The sequence below is a fragment of the Rhinichthys klamathensis genome, unplaced genomic scaffold, assembly GCF_029890125.1.
Source record: "Rhinichthys klamathensis goyatoka isolate OS25496 unplaced genomic scaffold, OSU_Roscu_1.1 h1tg000254l_1, whole genome shotgun sequence".
NCBI classification, from domain to species: domain Eukaryota; kingdom Metazoa; phylum Chordata; class Actinopteri; order Cypriniformes; family Leuciscidae; genus Rhinichthys; species Rhinichthys klamathensis.
The window spans coordinates 4263715-4283459 of NW_026606776.1; the positions used below are offsets into that span (position 1 = coordinate 4263715).

Consider the following 19745-nt stretch of genomic DNA (forward strand, 5'->3'; position numbering starts at 1 on the left):
AAGCTAAATATCATAAAAGTTTCATAATTAAGCCTAAAACGTCCTTGTGACGATTATGTAAAAATGCATATTTTGGTGCTATGAATATTAATTCTGTTAAGTGGAATAGCATAAAGGTGGATGCTGGTAGATGAGCAGTGAGCACTAGCCATAAATACAGAATTATATATATATATATAATTTTTTGCATTCGCCCTGCACCAAAAAAAAAATTTAATAATTACCTCCCCAAATGTAATTTTGTCATTTAATGTTTACATATGATATATTCATGGAAAATTTCATCTAAAAAATGAAAAATTGCATAGGTCTTTCCAAACCTAAATGGTTTTTGTCTACTATGGAACATAACAGATGTTCAAGCTGCATTGTTTCATACAACAAAAGAGGGTTATTCTTGTTACCTAAAACTAAAATAAACTGAAATAAAAGGGAATATATAAAAAAAAACATTAGGCCTATTTTATTTCAGCTTGTTGTCAAGGCAATGGCATAATTAAAACATTTCTTTAAGTTTAACTTGAAGTACTAAAATAACTAAAACTGAAATAATGCATAAGAACTATAAAGACATTAAATAAAAACAACAAAATTACTAAAAGTAAAATTAAAAATGAAACTACTAATAGCACTGCTGAACTGTCAAGCTCAAAAAATGACAAAAAGGACCATCAAAAGACCGGTTGCTCAGTATCCTCCTTTTTCTCCTTCAGTGGTGTTGAGTGTGTTGCAAACCAATCCTGGACATTCTGCTTTAAACATCTGTTTTTTTGTATTCCATGAAAGAAATGTCGAATGTGTAAATGACAAGACATTTCCTTCAGTACCATCACTGCCAACTATATTAAGCTGTTAAAAACCGCACCAGCAACAGTGATCAAATATTTACAAAAGTGCATGTTTTGAATGGAAAAACATGCTGAGCAGGCCTCGTGGTAATAATGAGAACGCAATACAGATCTTCTTTTCATAAATATATTCTGCCATCATTTACGCCGAACTTGTATGACAAGACAAGCAAGAACCACTGATGTATGACGTCACTGATGTTAAACCTGGTTAATGCATATTAAGGCGCCATATTTGAATGTCTAGACATACAAATGAGCTTTAAGAACGACGGCAAAATGTTAGACTTTCTGTAAATATCCTAAATTTAATTCTGTTCCTCACACAGAGCTATTGCGCAGTTCGGACACTCAGGAGGTCGCGAGCCATTGGACAGGTTACGAATCAGTTAACCTGATAATCATGTCAAAGCAGGTGGTACGCGACTGTACTGCACGGCGAGCCGGCGGCAATCACATGGGCTTGCTCACTGAACACGGAGACTGGAGCTTTCAATGTTGCTGCTATAGCTTTGGATAGAAAATAAAAATAAAATAAAAAGACGAGTGTACAAATGATTGGGTGGAAAGCAGAGAACAACACAGCCACATCTAGACAGTGTATGTATGTGTGTGTGTGACACTGGGCTGTAATAATATTCATAGATCTAGCCTATGTGACGTGGTTGGTTTCCGTTGTCCAGTAATTACCGGACATTGGCCGGGAAAAAAATGAAATGTCCGACAAAATTAAATCTCTCCGGTCAAATTGTCTGATTAAAATGGCCTAATAATCCCGCCCCCCTAACACAATCTGAATCTGAGAATAAGCCTAAAATGTATAAAGCAAAAATACACCGACCGATCAGAAGGATTTTTTGCCATTTTACAAGCATTGAGTCTGCGGACACCGCTCCTCTTATCGATGCCGTAAGCCTGCGACGTGATGCCCTCGCCATCATGACAGCGCTCCGTGGCTGTGGAGGATTGCATTTCTCCACAGCCTGCAAAGTCCTCATATGTGATTTCAACGAAATGTATCCAGTAGGAATGCTCATTTCGGTTAATTTTCCCGACCGACAACCGCCGCTCGTTAATCGATTATTAACCGTTAACTGATAAGATTATAATATTGAATTGGCATTAAATAAAAATAAAATTGACCGGTATCTGTGACCTGTTAAAAATACAAACATTTTTTTTTTTTTATCAAAGGGTTTATTTTAACGTGCAAAGTGCAAACAGCAGCATACAGAACAGATCAACAACAGAACCTGGATTCAGATCAAATTTTCACGCACTTGCTGCATTTCTGACAGTGACAACAGAGAAAAACAGAATAAAATAATACAGATAAAAAACATAAAATTGGCCAACACTAAATATATTTTTTTAACTTAAATAATTAACAAATTAAGATGACAAAAAGAAAACACTGAATCCGTTTGAACGAAGCTTTAAAAAAACTGCCCTTTTTTTCCGTTAGACTAAGATTTTTCGTTAAATAAAAATAGCAGCCCTACCTCAATCCACACCGAGATGTTTTTATCTCGATGCGCCGCGGATGCGCTTGGAAAAAACAAGCGCAAAAAAAGAGCGCGTCGCTTCCATTATGAGCGTGTATACCGCGCGCCTACATTTGAAATAACGAACTTGAGCGCGCAAAAGACGCGATATGTGAACAGGCCCTTGCGCGGGTTATGCGCATTGCAAGTTGTGGAGAGACACTGGGAAGTTTAGATTTTAAGTCGGCAGCTGCACAATTCAGCACTACAAAACAGCGTAAAAAGTAGCCTAAAATGACGCGAGACAATGTTATAGGTCATTTGTTTGTTCCAGTTCATTTGACAAGGAGTCATTTCACGGTGGCCAATTTAAATGTTATCAGCTAAATGAGACATACTGAGAGTGTATTATTAAGTTTGCTTGAGTAAAAACAATAGGCTACTATTCAGATATGTTATGTGGGGAAAGGGGATTGGTTTGTTAAACTATGAATGTGAAACTATAGTAAAAACAATTGGCGTTGATTGACGCCAATCGGACGTTCATGTTTTTTCATTCAATACGGCCTGATTATGTCATTTTTTAAGTTACATAGCCTACCTCCAGTTTTCCTCAACTTGACTAATTAAGAGGCGATATTTGACTGGCATATCATCAAAATGTCCGTAAAACGAAGTGACCGGCACCATTTTTTTCTAGCGGAAACTCTGGGTTGTGTATGATTTGGCAATAGGGGACAGCCAATACACTGGTCAAAATCAGCCCGACTCCCTGAATTTTTGAAAATAATTCAGAAAATAAACATGTTTGAAAATTGTCGGGAGGTGCTTGTAACGTACTAGGCTCGGCTCGAAAGTCATCTCACACAGTGCGAGCCGCGAACATACGAGCATCAACGACTTCCATGCGTTTTCTTCCGAAGAGAAAAAAATCACCCGGTTTGAAAAAAAAAAACAATTTGGAAATCAAGTCAAATAACATAAGGGAAAGTAAATGGCATATATTTTTTTATGAATGAGATATTCCTTTAAATCATGAGCTATTCCTTCAAATCCCACTCACAGAGCAAATGAATTTAGGTTTTATCTAATAGCGTTTTTCAAAGCTGCCTCTTACCTGTCACTCACAGCACCTGGAGACTCCGCCCCCAACCTGCATCGTTCCAGCTGATTGGCCACAATCTGTCTCTCTTCTTCAAGTTCTCTGGTAAGCCGTTCAAACTGGAGCTCCTTCAGAAAGACAGGAGGGACAAAAGTTTCACCATCACTGCCTTCTATCATCAAAAACAAATCCATAATGTGAACGCAACACACACTTCATACCCGTTTCCAGTTACAATGTTAATTTAGCTTCAAAATGCATCATCTTTAAAATCCCATTCCTTCTCAACTTCCATCCTGTCACGCTGCTCTTTGCTTCTGAATTTGTGGCCTCTTCCCCTCCTCTTGTTCTGTCTCTGAAACCTAGGTCTCTGTGTGTGTGTGTGTGTGCGGAAGGCGAGAAGGCTGCACTGTTGGCCTGCCTCTCTCTGATAGAGACAGACTCGTTGATGCAGCTGCCCTTAAAGGAGACACACACTCTTTCACACACATATAAACAGCCACACATTGCTGCTGTATTGGCTATAGAGAGGAGAAGAAATATCACTGTTGTGTCAAGGCATATTTTCATGATTGCCTGCCATTGTTACATTGCAACGAAACGATTCTGGAGCATTGTATCTGCTCTGAAATAGATATTAAATTCAGAAAGTATTTCAGGTATCACGCTGCCAAGCACTAGAAGAGGTTGCAATTAATGTAGCCAATGAATAGGAGAGATTATTGAGTGTTGTTCTCCTGGTGAGATAAGTCAGGCAATGGCTATCTGCCTTGTGCCATGCTGTGAGCTACCAGCTGTACCAGGTCTCTTCTATTCAACCTATTGTTCAGAGTGACAATACTTGCCTATGTCCTGATTCTGTCCAAGAGGAGTACAAAGAAAAGACAAGACTTGACCACACAAATCACTGCACTCTCTCTCTCTCTCTCTCTCTCTCACACACACACACACACACACACACACACACACACACACACACACACACACACACACACAAAGCAATGAAATCCATGCTGCAGTTTCTGGTGTCCGAGTAAAACATGGAGCCTGGCAATGGGTCAATCAGTTGGATTTTAACAGAGATTCACAGCGTTAATGAACGCTATCAGCACTAACAGGATTTGTAATGATTAAGCTAACAGTTTAATTAGTAATTTTCATGACACTGAACTGACTGATTTGAAGGTTGAAGCATCAGACCTGATGCAAGAAAACATGCAAATAAGAATTGTAAAAAATAAATGTTAAAATAAATGAAGAATTTGAAACTAAAATACAATATATATTAAATATATATATATATATATATATATAAATAATAATTATATAAAAATAAACTGATAATCAAACAATGGTAAAAAAAAAAAGAAAAAAAGAAGAAAATTAAAAAATGTAAAAATCAGCTCTCAAATTCAGTGTAAACATGATGTGAGGAAACAAATAAGAAACTTGTTCTTAACCAAATTGGCTGATTGGTAATCATTGGTAATAATAATACATTGGTAATAATTAAATAAATTAAACTTGATAAAAACACAACTTATCTCTCAAATTCAGTGTAAATCTGAGGTGAGGAAACAGTTAAAGGGGCTATATGTAAGAATTTTCATGTTTTATCCACTTTTTTATTGCCAATGAATGTGTGAAGCGCCTGGTTCGAAACTTAAAAAAACGAGACCTTTACCAACTTCCTAGGTTGTCTATGAAAGCTGGTAGACCTATTTTTATATAAAGGACTCGCGCTCTCGAAAGCCTCTCTTCTGTTCTATGACACATGAAACAAACGCTTACAATGTTCAGGATAATGCCGAATGAGCCATTCTGTACTGTAATGACAATGCGTCATGCAAAGAAAATAGGTTAATTAAAAAAATATTAATGGTATCATATCAGTGTAAATTTAATAACCTCATCTGTCGACATGATGCCGACAAACATCTCTATGATCACATGCTTTCTTAACTGCTGTTCTCTCACCACTGTAATTTTTGTTGAGTATTTATTTTCTTATTAAAAGGAAAGCTTGCGGAACATCTTTGCATATTCATCTAAACGTCGCTCTCGGAAGCGTGGACGCCGTCGGGATGATCATTAACAGTATATCACTGCTAAGGTATTTCCAGCTTCTAACAAAGAACGAAAAATAACTTTGCCGTGAGTATATTTGGGCCTTGAATCACATTCAGTGTCTTGTACATTACATGTGCACAAGTGTGAGCAAGAGCAATAATAAGTTGTTGGCTGCAGTTCACTTAACAGCCACCGGTATCGCTAATAACAAGGGTGTTTGAAGTCTACATATAGCCCCTTTAAATAACAATCTTGTTCTTAAAGTCCCCCTGTGGTGAAAATCACGTTTTTAATGTTGTTTATATGTCTATGCTGTGTTTTAACATGCTTTAAGACAAACCATTAGCATTTCATTAACAGTGAACTAGCAGGAAACATTTTTTTTTTAATTTGTCATTTTGGTGATCAAAGATGAGTTTTAAGGGATAAGATTATTGTATACAGGGGGACTTTAACCAAATTGGCTGATAAATAAAGTAAAATATATAATAAAAAAAACAATAAAATAAATTGGCATAAAAATGTCAATAATAAAACAAAATAAAAAGTTACTTGGTTAAATTAGATATTATAAGCTCTCAAATTCAGTGTAAACCTGATGTTAATTTTGTTCTTAAACAAATTGTCTGAAAATAAAATAAAATAACTCTGTGCAAAAAGGATAACAGCTCTAAACTTCAGTGTAGACTAGATATTTGTGTCCTCAAAGTGAGCTTTCCACACCCAAGAATTAATAATGCAAATATGACTTTTGACTAATGAGCACAATGTTGACTTAATACATCTACAATCTGCAGCCACTCATGTTTGAGCTGCTATTCAGATTACAGCTGCCCTACAGCCAGACGCAAGCAGATGGAAACGGTGCGGTATACCTGCTCTTTAACAGAAGCCAGCAGGTTGGTGGTGGTGGCATCAGTCGCCATGTTGTTGTTGTTGGATCTTCCCTCACCACTCAGCACCTCCCTTTCCTCCACAGGGCTTTGCCTTGGAGTAGGCATTCCCCCTACACACACGAACACACAAACACACAGCTATTACCATCACTGATACACTATCAAATTAAAAGTGACAGTACAGACATTTATAATATTACAAAAGGTAAATAAATCTTCTTGTTATCAAAGAATCCTGAAAAAAGCACGTGTCATGATTTTTACAACAATATTAAGCAGCAAAACTGTTTTTAACATTAATAATATTAAGAAATGTTTCTTGAGCACCAAATCAGCATATTTTTATGATTTCTGAAGGATCATGTGACACTGAAGACTGAAGTAAATGGCTGCTAAAAATTTAAATTACATTTTAAAATGTATTAAAATAGATAAAACCGTTATTTTAAATAAATATTACATTTAAATTAAATACATATAAACATATATAAATTAAAGAGCATATTTGAGACAATATTTAATCAAAATGCATTAAAAATATTTCAAAACAGAAAACGTGAAAGAGTCAGTACTTTGTTGTCATTTTACTTCTTTAATGTGGCAGGACTTGATGTTATCTACTGGGAATTAATTTAATTATGAAATGCATGCTGCAAGCTGCATCCACTTTTAAGGAGGCTTTTTGACTGAGATGTAGAAGCTGAAGGTCAAGTTTATCCTCAAGAATCATGATGAAATATTATGCAGACAAACTTTTTATAATGTGCACTGATGAATCATGCACAAGGATCAGGAACATACATAAAGCATGCAAACAGGCCAGGGACACTTTTAATTTCATGTTTATGGTGTATAATAAAACTGCATGGAAATCTCTGTCCATTGCACTTTTTTTAGACTGGCAAAGAAAGCCTGGAGTTCTTGGCAGCATTACGGCAGGGCAACAAGGGATGTATTCCAACGTGTGTTCCAGCATCCCAGCATGCAACAGCACGGCAAGACAACCTGTTCCCTTTCCAGTACCCTCCCCCCAACAAAAAGCAAAAAAATAGTATGATCAGCAGATGCACTTATTTTCTTCTTCCTGGATGCTAGATAAAACGAACAAGAACAAGAACAGCCTATTTTTCAGCTTGGTCTACCTGCATTTTAATGTCAAAGCAGATCATGCAAATAACATAAAGTGATATTTTGAAGAGTGGCCTTTTGATAGGATGTTCTGCAGTACTAAGATTAGGCGGAATGAGATTAGATCTAACATAAGATTAGAAGCGCAAAAACAAGTCGTCTAACAGGTATTAAGAGGTCACCTGAGCCCAATCATTCTTTATCTGTTTATTGTGGGCGTTCTTGGGATGCGTTCTTGTGTTCTTTTGGGTTTTCAAAAGTTTCAAAACAATTTTTCAACTTGAGACATTGTCTTGAAAATTTAATATTCATGGAAAAGATGCACAAAGAACAGTGTAGGTCGCAACGCAATGCAAGGCGACAGTGAACGTCATTGAATCATTCACTCAACCAATTTGTTCAAGATGAGTCATTGATGAGATTGTATTCTGTTTAATGTGTTTATGTTTTGAAAGCTGCATGTTTGTCTTTACCACTTTCCTTTTATATGCTCAACGTTTTATTGTACAGCAAACTGATTAGTTCAAAAATTAATTAGTTCAAATTAATAAATATTTGTATGTAAAAAAAAAAAATGACAGTAATTTTTTCATTGTCTTCCATTGTCAAAGTTTTCCGAGGATACAGAGGATCTCCTGGTGTGATGTTAATGGCAATAATCTAATAAAACTACAGATCTTTGTTTCTGATATTTTTTAATTATTAAAAACTGCAAGTGAAGGTCTCAAAATTTAGAATTAGAAGTACACATTTTACACAATGATGCTACTGTCAATGTAGGCCTGTTAGGAACATCCGTTTTCCAGTTGTGATCATAATTTTCATTAGACCTAAAGTCCCCCTGTGGTGAAAATCAAGCTTTTAATGTTGTTTATATGTCTATGTGGTGTTTTTAATATGCTTTAAGACAAATCATGTGCAAATTCATAAGTCAACACCATTGATGAGTATTTTCTCAACTGCTGTGAACCAAAGACAGTCTCAAAAACGCGGTTTGAAATCGCTGGTGTTTCTGACGTCACAAACTACCTTGTAACCAATCAGGTCAACGTGTGATCGTCAACGGGTGAATCTTTGAGCTGGTGTGAGTGAGTGGAGGCGGTGCTAATTTGCATATTCATAGAACCTCGTATGAGGCAAGGGTGTAGTTAGATTCAAGTTATTTTAAGACATGGAGATATTTTTTTTCAAAGAAAAAACTTTTACATATGTCGTTTTGGTGATCAAATATGAGTTTTAAGGAATACAATTATTGACTACGGGGGACTTTAACTTCAACTTACAATTCCTGTTCATCAATACAGTGAGAACCACCAGACCCGTTATAAACCTAAATATCCTCGATTTAATTGAAAAGTGTACTGTCCGACTAGTAATAGAAGATGTTTGTTACTGTAATGATGACAGTAGCGCACACAAAAGTAGTAGCTGTTCCGTATGCACTATATGCGTACCGCGCCCGAGCCCAACTGAACAGTGCTTTGGCCTACCTCTTCTAAGCGGGCCAGGGACGGTTCAGCGAACCCAACCAATGGCACACGCACCAAAAGCGGAACAAAACAGAGCTGCTCGTTTGAACAGTAAGTCCATTTATCGGCTCGGCTCAAAAGACACCGCAGTGGGAGCTTAGAGCAAAATTATAGTATAAAAATTTGGACCTATAAAAATGAGGTTGTTACAATTTTTATAGATGCTACTGTTTTTGTTAATGAACATAAATTTACATCTGCGTCCCACTCCCAACTCAAGCTACTGTCAAATGTGCGTTTCTAAAGAGACAAAACATATAATATTAATTTGTGAAATGTTCACCGGTTTGACAAGTGTTTCTCATGTTTTGATGATAAAACCACAATTAACTGTTTGGTTTCTACAACCGAACTTTCACTCAGGGGCAAAAATCTGCCTTTAAACTTTGAAGGAAATAAAGATTTGACATTTATCGTAATAATTAGCGAAAAAATAGAAAAAATATATATCGTGATCGTTTTTTATATCACAATAAAATATTTAACAGCTTGGCATAACTAGAAAGATTTACATCCTTTATATATATATTTTTTTAAATAACATAATGAGAAATATCTTCTTGTTATATTAGTTGTTTTAGCTCATTTAAATGCTTGTTTTGTCTTATTTTAAATAATTTTAAGTCATCTTGAGGCCCTCTTGGAAGGTTGTTGAGGCCCCTGGTTGAGGACCATTGGTTTATAGTGCATGCAACTTATATTAGTATTATAAGTTTTTAAATATGTAGAGTGATGTCATTGCACAATGATGTAAAAGAACCATGGAATTGTTCTTTTTTAAACTGGTTCGTTGAAACGAACCGTCAGGAGGAGAACCGGTTCACGGAATTGAATCGGTCTTGCCATCACTAATGTGCAAAACACACACATACATACATAATCCAATCATTTAAAGCTGATAAACTTCATAAATGGCAGTAGCCCACTGTGCTGGCATTTACAAAAATAAAATCCAAAATCCACTTTAGAAGTCCTTAAAATCCCCACCCACCTCCACACTGGATTTACCAAGATGCTGCTGTCAGTCAGAGCACAGGGTTTACATACAGAGGAGAAGGGAGGAGAGGAAATAAGCAAACCATCATATTAGCCGCGATGACCAAGAAACAGTAATAAACTGTTACTTATAGGAATCATCTGACATTGTGTAGTTACCACTACCACCACATAGGTCTGCCAGAGAGGTCATTCCATCACTTCTAATTAATAGCAAAACTCGGCCTTGGTCATTATAAATGCACATACACACACAAAAGTCCCTGGGATGCTTCTTCGGACCACATAACATGCCAATGCAGTGTAAAGACATGCAGCTCAGTCTCTGAGGAACCACGTCTTACTGCATCATGTTGCATTGTCCCTGCAATCTTTACATACTGTAATTGTGGACTGCTCAAAGCAAATCACCGCACAGCAGCAATTGCATGATGGTGCACAGCAGCAAGCCTGCATTCAATCTAAACTCTGGTCAATATGATGAGGCAGCTGAAACTGCATCAAGTCCACATTTTCGTCATTACAGTCCAAACCACCACAGAATTATTCTGGATTCTGTCGAGCTCCAATTATAAGAGCAGGAGTTGAGTGCAAGGACAGAGGGGGATGCTCAATTATGCATAAAGAAAAGTGCCTAAAAGGTGGTCCAGCCTCAGTCCCAGTGACAGCATCTACCAGTCATAATGGAGACCAGCCTACCTCACAGTGAAGGCTGTGGGATACTGGGCTGTAGGGTGCCATAACACATGTCATCAAGGATTATAATTAATGGAACTAACTAATGCAACATGCAATGCATTGCCCAGGTTAAGGAGGTGATGAACATATGGACTAAATGCGCCATGCAGGGTCAGAAGATGGACCAGAGATGATGATGGGAGGTGTAGGTATCTCGATTAGAGGTGGACGCGACACTACACCTGATCAAGTTATTCAGCTTTATCATGCATTGAACAAGGCCATCAGTCCATTTATGTAAGCATAACTATGGTACAAACACATATTTTATGCACAGTTAATCACTGAAATGAAGAAAGACAGATGGAATGAGCTTTAAAGCAGGCGTCGACAGAAAAGAGAACAGTTTCTCGGTTTGTGCACTAACCACAGCGTCTATTACAGCTCAGTTTTGAATTTGACTTAAGGAGAGATTCACGAGATATAGCGATAAAGCAGCGATGAATTCCCGCCGCCAGCGCGCGCCAGATGTTAGCAACGCTCCATTGGAGCAGCGCGAAATCGCCAGTACTTACCGCAAAACCGCCGAAATGCAAATTATTCGTGGACACCGATAAATCCATTTGTAAAAGAATCATAGGATGACATTCTTTCCAAAGGTGTTTTCACGCGATAGATGAACGGGCGGCTCCGACTGGGTCTCGCGCGCTGGGCAAGAGGGTCAGAGCGCGTGACGTAGACGCTCCACATAGAGAGATGCTGTTTCAGGGCATTTGAATGTGTTGCCATGTAGTCGAACAGGAGTTGGTTAAAAAAATGGAGTTCCCATCGAAATAAACTGAAAAAATACGGTTACAGAGCGAAAACAACAATCCCTAAACGGTCACATGAGTGACCATCTGCTCGTGGTGCGCATTAACGCCCACAAATTTCGTTACTTTGAATAGCTTTGATATATTTATTTAGTCTTCTGTTGGTCGGATTTCAAAAGTATTCGGGTTAAACAAAGTCCACATAACTTTGGCGAAGACTAGTCAGCGCCTCATAAAATATTTTGTAGAAGGATGATTAAAAGAAATACGTTTTTCTAAAGGCTTTTTCAAAATGAACATTAGGCAACATTGCCATCGTGTGGATAAAAGGGCATCGCCAGTGATCTAACTGCTTCTGTCAGATGATAACATGTTCACAATCAAATTGTATTATATAAAGAGTTATCTATAAATAATTAAGAAAACATAGGTTTCGCAATTCGTTTTATTATAATTAACACAAATGGCAACTGAGAAAAAAACAACAACAATAAATTCCCACACATTATACTGTTTAAGAGTTGCAGAGTAAGCAAAATACCCGTTCTGCCAGATGGAGTACCAAAGCCTTTTTGAGCTCAGTTCACCTCACCTTCTGCTTTACCCATCAAGTTTTTGGACCTCGGCTCATCTTTTAGCCTCCTCTCATGTTCTGCCAACCAGTCACACATACTGAGTCTTGGACCTGTTAGAAGCCAGCCAATGTTTAACAACCAGGGCTGTTATGATTATGAACCATGTGGGACTATTAGTGATTCTCAGGTACCTCAGCCCACTGTCCATACCTTGCATTCCAGGTCCAATCGAATCCATCCGAAAGAATACCAGTGGATCCCAGTGTTATGTAGTCAAAATATAAAATAATTAGCAAACAAATCCATCCACAGAAGGGTTTATGTGAATTTTTTCTGTACAAAAGGCATCTTCAGCTCATATAAGGGCAGTACAACCTTTTCAGCTTCTAACAATGTCCGCATGTGGCTTTTAGCAGTTGTCTAACATCCATTTGACTTGCAGAATAGATTAATTGCAGATGCTGAAAGTTAAATGCCCCAGTCAAGGGTGGTATGATGATTAAGTAGGCCTGTCATATCCAGTATGGGTCACCGCTACCTGGAAACTAACCTGAAGCCTTTACTGTAACGCTCCATAATTTAACTACTCCTGCTTGTTTTCATTTTTAAAATTAAACATCTTGAAGTCAGAAACTCCTGTTTCTCATCCCCTCGGGATTATATTCTTATATTCAGTGATAGTAAAGACATTTATAATCTTTAAAAGATTATTGTAAATACATGTTGTTCTTTTGAACTTTCTATTTATCAAAGAATCCAAAAAAGAAAATCCATCACGGTTTACACAAAAATATTAAGCAGCTCAACTTTTTTTTCAACATTGATAATAAGTGTTTCTTGAGCATGTACTAATCAGCATATTAGAATGATTTCTGTGACATTGAAAACTGTAGAAATGACTGCTGAAAATTCAGCTTCGCCATCACAGGAAACCTTAGAATAGAAATGTTACTTTAAATTGTATTAATATTTCACAATATTACTGTTTTTATTGCATTTTTAATCAATTAAATGCAGTCTCGAGTGAGTATAATACTTCTCAAAACATTTAAAAAACGTACCAAGTTTTGAACATTAGTGCATGTCTTTTTTATTAATTGTTAGTATACACTAATTAATTTATACTAAATGATTAGTGCATGTCAAATTATATTAAATAGAAATGATATTAGTAATGTTGTTTTTACCAATTTTATTCTCTTTTTAGTTTTAGCATTATGTTTTCCTCTTTGGAAAATTTTGTACACATACATATCGTAAATGTATTAAACAAATAAAAACGTATAAGGATAACAGTGCATTCATCCTGAGAGGCTGACCTATCAAACAATGACCACAAACAGCAAGCATTTCATGCACATGCAATTTTATTTAGTTATCATTTATAGGCATGAACTGACAGCAAGTGTAAACATAACTTATACAGCATTTAACACCAAAACAACTGAATCTGAGATTATTTACCATTACATTAATACTAATAACAGACATTCACAATCACGAACTCCCTAAACCCCCTTCCTGTTCTCAAAGGGCATCTCCTTACTTTATGTATTAATTCATGGTAAGATGGCCTTCTTGTGTGCACATCTTGTACTCAATTAGTTAACTATTAGACCATAAGGATACTCAAAAGTGTTCAAACCAGAGATTTGCTGAAGTGAGTAATAATGTATGTTTGCAGCTTACGCATTTTGTCATATTCATTGACAACGTGAGGTGAAAAAGAGCTGTTTTTAACGTGGCATAAGTTCATCCTATCTGTTTAAATGTGTGTGTTATCTTCAGTGTTCCTAAAGTTTTGGCACATTATAGCGCCATGACATGAGCATTAATGAATAAGTGAAACATGAATATGAAAATCAGCTCTACCTTGACATCAATGCTCAATGCATCTAAGATGTATTTTGTAGTGCACATAACCTGTAGTTTTCATTTAGGGACACAAATATTCCTTCCTTCTAGGGTTAGTTATACAGATCACAAGCACCATAGATATGTGAGCCTGACACAAACTAGTCAATGAAGAAAAATAGTGTTTTTGCTTTAAGCAGAGAGCGGGTGTTTGATGCAAAGGAGCTATTGGATACAAGAGAACAACAATTCTTGAAGAAGGGTTTTGGGGGGCAATCGTCTTTTATTCCAATTCATCCTCTGGTGCAATGGTGCTTGTCTGCTCAGAGGTAATGCCTAAAATATCAAATATACACAAATTACATATTACAAATTACAATTACATACATAATTTGACATGTATTAAAGGTGCAGTAAGCAATTTTTGAGAAATGCTGTTGAAAATTTAAATCAACACCCAAACAACCAATTTTGTGAATATTTTCTTTGACCCCATTTACACCTGGTATTAAAATGAGATCTGTATCAAGATAAGTTATCCGGATAATAAGTGTTCTGATCTTACCTTTGCGTTTACACCTTGTATTTTTAATGCGTTCTCGTTATCCACATTGAGTTCGGATCTCTGTCCTCCAGAAAAAAAAAGGACAAAAAAAATGACGTTTGGCAGGTACGAATGCCATCACGTCGTACGGATTGCGTTTACACCTAGTAAAGATCCGAACACAATGCGAGCCAGACTACCTCCAGATGTGGTCAGGCAGATCCGATCACAACGTATTTACACCTTGCATTAACATGCGTTTTTTATTATCCGGATAACTTATCTGGATACAGATCGCATTTTAATACCAGGTGTAAATGCGGTCTTTGTGTGTGCTGAAATATGTGCCAATCAGGCCACGACCCACAACACTCTTTCAGCCAATCAGCAGTAGGGGGCTCATGATGGGGGAGGAGAGAGCGTGAGAAAGAGGTACAATTGTAGAAAGACTGAGAAAGAGAGATGGCTGAGATATTACCAAGGAGGAAAAGCTCAGAGGAATAAAATTGGAAGAAGAAGGGTTACGATCAGGCAAGAGCTAGGACCCGCGTTAATATTGGAAAAGCTTTCCATCGCTGGAGTAGTCTTGCATAACCAGACCTTTAGACTGACGACAGAAGATCTGGACTCCATCACAGCATTCATTGGCTAAGGACCGCCCAAGAGGATCGTCTAATTAACCGATATGTAAAGCAACCAATTACAGTTTGTTTTGTCCCGTGTCATGTTTAGGGGCGTTAAAATGTAAAGTTGATGTACCTATGATAGCAGGCCGGTGTGCATCTAATATATTGGAATGCCGATACCGATATATTTGTATTTTTTTTTTAAGTGCAAAAAAAGCTTATTAAAGCTTCTATTAAAGTTCTCAGTCAAGAGCAGTGAGTGATTTCCTCTGTCTTTTGTTGTTTTATTAACATTAAAGGGATAGTTCTCCCAAAAAATTTAATTGTCATCATTTACTCTCTCAAGTTGTTTTAAACCCAAAAAAATTCTTTCTTCTGTTGAAAATAAAAGTTATTTGGAAGAATGTGGCTAACCAAACAGTTGCTGTACTTCAGTGACTTCCATAGTATATTTAAGCACAAGAAAGAAATGAATACAGGTTTGGAACAACATTAGAGTGAGTAAATAATGACAGAACTTTTATTTCTGGGTGCAGTATCTCTTTAAGAACAAGCGGCAGCATATTATTACTGTCTCTTTAAGAACTGCACGCAACGCGTCTAATATACACACATTTGACAAGCAGATTTTCTCTGTTTGCTTTCACTTTAGACATAACCAACTTTGTTTATGTAAACCTTGTGTGTATTTGACAGTATTAGCGCAATAAGACTCGAAAGATAACTTAGTCCAGTATGCAGGCGCTGTGACAGGCTTTTAGTTCCTGTGAGCGTCGGGTGTACGTGCTCATAAAAGCGGATGTTAGAACAGCGCATCAGCGCGTGAATGACATGTTTAACTAGCAAGACTTTGACGCACATGCAAATAATGAACTTTTGTGAATTGCAGTGTCCCGTGAGTGTAACTCTACCTCTGCGTTTACATGTGATGTGAATGTACGTCGCGTTGTACAGTATGTTGAGATGAAGGCGCCAGAATTGAACTGATAGAATGCACGACACTATGATTTTTCTTCAAAAGCAGATCGTGGAGACATTTTAATCGTCCACGATCATAAACCGTGAGACACACACCCCTAGTAGGAAGTTTAAGTTGCTGGCGCTCATGCTTCGTTCACGGTCGTCACGTGCGCATAGGAAACACGCCACCCTATCGGCAAGGCTCATCGGCAGAAATATTCATATCGGCCGATGCAGATGATGGTCATTTAAAGCTTTTATCGGCCGATACCGATGTTGTCCCGATATCATCGTGCATCCCTAAAATCCAGCGTTTAGTTGATCCTGATAAGTGTTCATTGTCACAGTTTCACAAGCCGCGTTTCCATCACCCTTCAAACTGCGCAAATTGAAATTGAAAATTAAAATATGCCCACTGGAAACACGTCAATTTAGTAAAAACTCCCATAGATCGCAAACAAATTTTTACGCTCGCATGAGGTGGTTTTTCAGGCAATTCAAAAAAGGAATATTTTGCAAAACTGCAATGGAAGCACTTTTTTGCATTTACAGGTCACCTGGCGTACGTAAAAGTCGATTATTCTTTAAAGAAAGCACGGTATGTTTGGACAGAAGACGAGACAGAGTTCTTTTTTTAAACTCATAAAAGACAAAAGTATCACAGGAGTTCTGGATTCTAAACAATAAATAAATGCCACAATTTATCAAGACCTCGAATCAGATAAGAGGGAGAAACACCTCATATGTGTCGCTTTCCTTGTCATTAATGCTTGGATAACACACCTACGTCTCCTTCGAATAAATATAATGGCTAGTGCGGTGGCTAGGATATACATAAACCTACCAACATCCGTTGCCTTAATTTTTTGGAATTACTTATCGTGAGAGAGAGAAAAAATGAGACGTTTTAGTCACATAATATCAGTTAATGGAAGCGCCGTCATTTCACAATAGCTTTTTTTATCTATTGCGAAAGTTTTGCGCAAATCTGTAATGGAAACGGGTCTACAGGCTTTCTTCTTCCATGAGGGGGTTTGGCCAAAGCCTTAGGTGAAAAAAAGTGTAATACCTGCTAACGCTACGTATGCAAGGAATGAGACAAGAGGCTGTTTTTTTTTTTAAATGGATGTCAATTCTTTTTGGATTGATCTGTTTTTTTAGTTAACACCGGAAAAAAATGCTATTTTATAAGAGAAGTCACGGAAAATTGCGAAACCGGTGTGATTCCATTTACGGCACTTCTAATTCATTTCTATGGTATCCGCAAACAGTGATTGACTGTTGCACAACTCTGAATGAAATTCAATGACGTCAGGGCTGTATTGTGATTGGTTATCAAAGCACACGTGATCCAAGTTAGCCGTTACGGTTTCTTCAATGGTAGACCCACGGATCCTCATATCTCAGAATAAAAAGGCCATCTCTGGTTTGGCATCCCGGCGGCTTTGTTTTCAGGCAGATCGTTAAAGAACGCACACACACACACCCCTCTCTCGGAAATCCTGTAGAATTCAACCAATCAGATATAAACTTCGAAACTCCCAAAGTTTTTCCCATTTTGTGGGCCTTAAGCAATCAGACAACGGTCAGTGGGCATCTGAGGCTGAGACTAGCGCTGGAGAGACGTTAGAGAGCGGGAAGGCCTGAAAACGTCTCCGGTTTCTGTCGTTACCTCGGTTCCCTGAGAGATGGGAACGAGACATTAGCTTAGCACAGCTATGCTGTGGGAACCCTTCCCCTTCATAGAAATTCTGAAACCTTATAGGATAACGCCAGTGAATTAACTGGCCAATTGTCGCGACTATGCAAACACTGACGAGCCTTCGGGTAGTATAAAATGCAGAGGGGCGACAATGACGTCAGAATCAAAGACTGAACACTTGCACAGCTGGTTGAGCGGCGAGCACGGCGGCTTACGCAATGTCTTGTTCCCGTCTCTCAGGGAACCGAGGTTACAACAGTAATAGAATACGTTCCCTTTCGAGAGCGGTCACTTTGACATTGCGTAGCCCAGCTATAATGTGGGAACCGTGTACAACCCCGCCGTGAGAGGCGTGGAGAACAGCCTGAAGAAACAGGGCTAAGTTTACACCAATCACAGAGTACAACCAATGGCGACGGCGCTTGGAGTGCTCACAGCTGGTAGGTGGAGCTAAGCCAATGGAATGCCAGCTCAGGGACTACCAAAATTTGCATATCAGATGAATAGTGAACAGGCTGCACTGAATACAGTGCAGACACATGTAACGAATGGACTTAAACAAAATGCTCTAGACATCATAAAACCATCCCGCTCTCCCCTGTTGTCATCGGCCCTCAAACCAGTTCTCTTCAAAGACCGTTATCACCTCTGCTGAACGATTTCAGCAAGAGACTGTGTCTGCAACCCTCAAAGACAGCACAGGAGCAGACGGCACTAGCCATTTGGTCAAAGACTATAGAGATAAACTTCCAATAGACAAGGACATTTACTCCATTCTTACCCACCAACTTTCCCAAATGTTAATAGTATTTCTCCTGTTTTTTATGCATGTCCCTATGTTTTATTAGCCTAGTTATGATTCTTTAGTTATGTTAGAGTAACTTCAAATGTTGATATCCAAAGATGATGTATCACTGGTACCAGGTATCATCTTGGTATCAAAAGAATCCTCTTTTGATTTTATAATCAATGGTGTGCAACATGTTATGATAAATTGCATCATAATATTTTTATCATACTTTTGTGTAAAGACTGCACAAATTCTCCATGCCACCATGATCTTAATGGGGATAAGATGGAACAAAGACTTTCTCCCGGTCATCTTGGTCACCTCACCAAATGGGTGTGAACTGATATGACCTTTAAGAGTGTCTGATTAGTTCAGATCTTTGGTCAATCTCTTTGAGACAACATTTTCCTGTCTCCTTCCGGCAACTTCATTTCAAGTTAACTTCTTTGGATTCAAAGTGGACCAAGTTCATTTCTTTGGATTCAACGTGGACCACCCCAAGAACCCAAACGAACGCTTCAGCGCACTCCTGGCAAAATCATCAAGAATCTCCTGCATCTGGACTTGTTCAGCAACCGAAGTCAATGCAAGTACCCGTTCGCAGCCTTTAGATGTGTTTCTAAGTTATTGTGCCCCTTTAAGGTGACCCTGATTCTTTGGGTTGTGGTTAACTAGGTTAACTAATTGTAATATTGCCATTCTTTTTTCTTCTCTCTCTCTTTCTTTACTTTTCTTTACTTTCTTAATTCTGTATACAATCTTTGCTTAGTTTAGTTGTGAGTAGCCTACCGTAGTTTCGTTTATTAACCCATTATATCCACGCTTTATTTTCTCTGTTTGCCACTCAAATAACACAAAAATATCGAAGTCGCTTAAACATCTTGATCTAGCGATACCTATGCTATTACCCTGCTAGTACTTTATTTACTTTAGTTGAAAAAGGTTATTCTTTCTTGGCCAGGAAGATCATTTATTTCCCAGAATTAATAATTGATTATGCTTTCGGTTCATTGGATGAACTGATAAAATAATTATACTATTGATTCTGCTACAGTCAATTCTAAAAATAATTCAAATATTTATAACTAATTATAATCCGTTCAAATTAATTATATATATATATATATATATATATATATATATATATATAT

At 37.6% G+C, this 19745-nt stretch overlaps 2 protein-coding genes across 5 annotated transcripts in view; both read right to left on the reverse strand.

The window, feature by feature from the left end:
- The window catches only part of pkp4 (plakophilin 4), a 41262-nt gene extending 29527 nt beyond the window's left edge, over positions 1 to 11735 (reverse strand). The window contains exons 1-3 of the mRNA XM_056266795.1: positions 11307 to 11735; positions 6380 to 6510; positions 3450 to 3562 (exon numbers count right to left, since the gene is read on the reverse strand). Coding sequence (XP_056122770.1) covers positions 3450 to 3562; positions 6380 to 6505 — 239 coding nt within the window. The 5' untranslated portion in view covers positions 6506 to 6510; positions 11307 to 11735. The remainder of the gene's footprint in view (positions 1 to 3449; positions 3563 to 6379; positions 6511 to 11306) is intronic.
- A 1730-nt stretch (positions 11736 to 13465) lies between these two features.
- cunh7orf57 (chromosome unknown C7orf57 homolog) overlaps positions 13466 to 19745 on the reverse strand; it is a 131435-nt gene continuing 125155 nt past the window's right edge. For all 4 annotated transcript variants that reach the window (XM_056266826.1, XM_056266827.1, XM_056266825.1 and 1 more), the window contains one exon: positions 13466 to 14308. In XM_056266826.1, the coding sequence (XP_056122801.1) occupies positions 14256 to 14308 (53 nt within the window). In that variant the 3' untranslated portion in view covers positions 13466 to 14255. The remainder of the gene's footprint in view (positions 14309 to 19745) is intronic.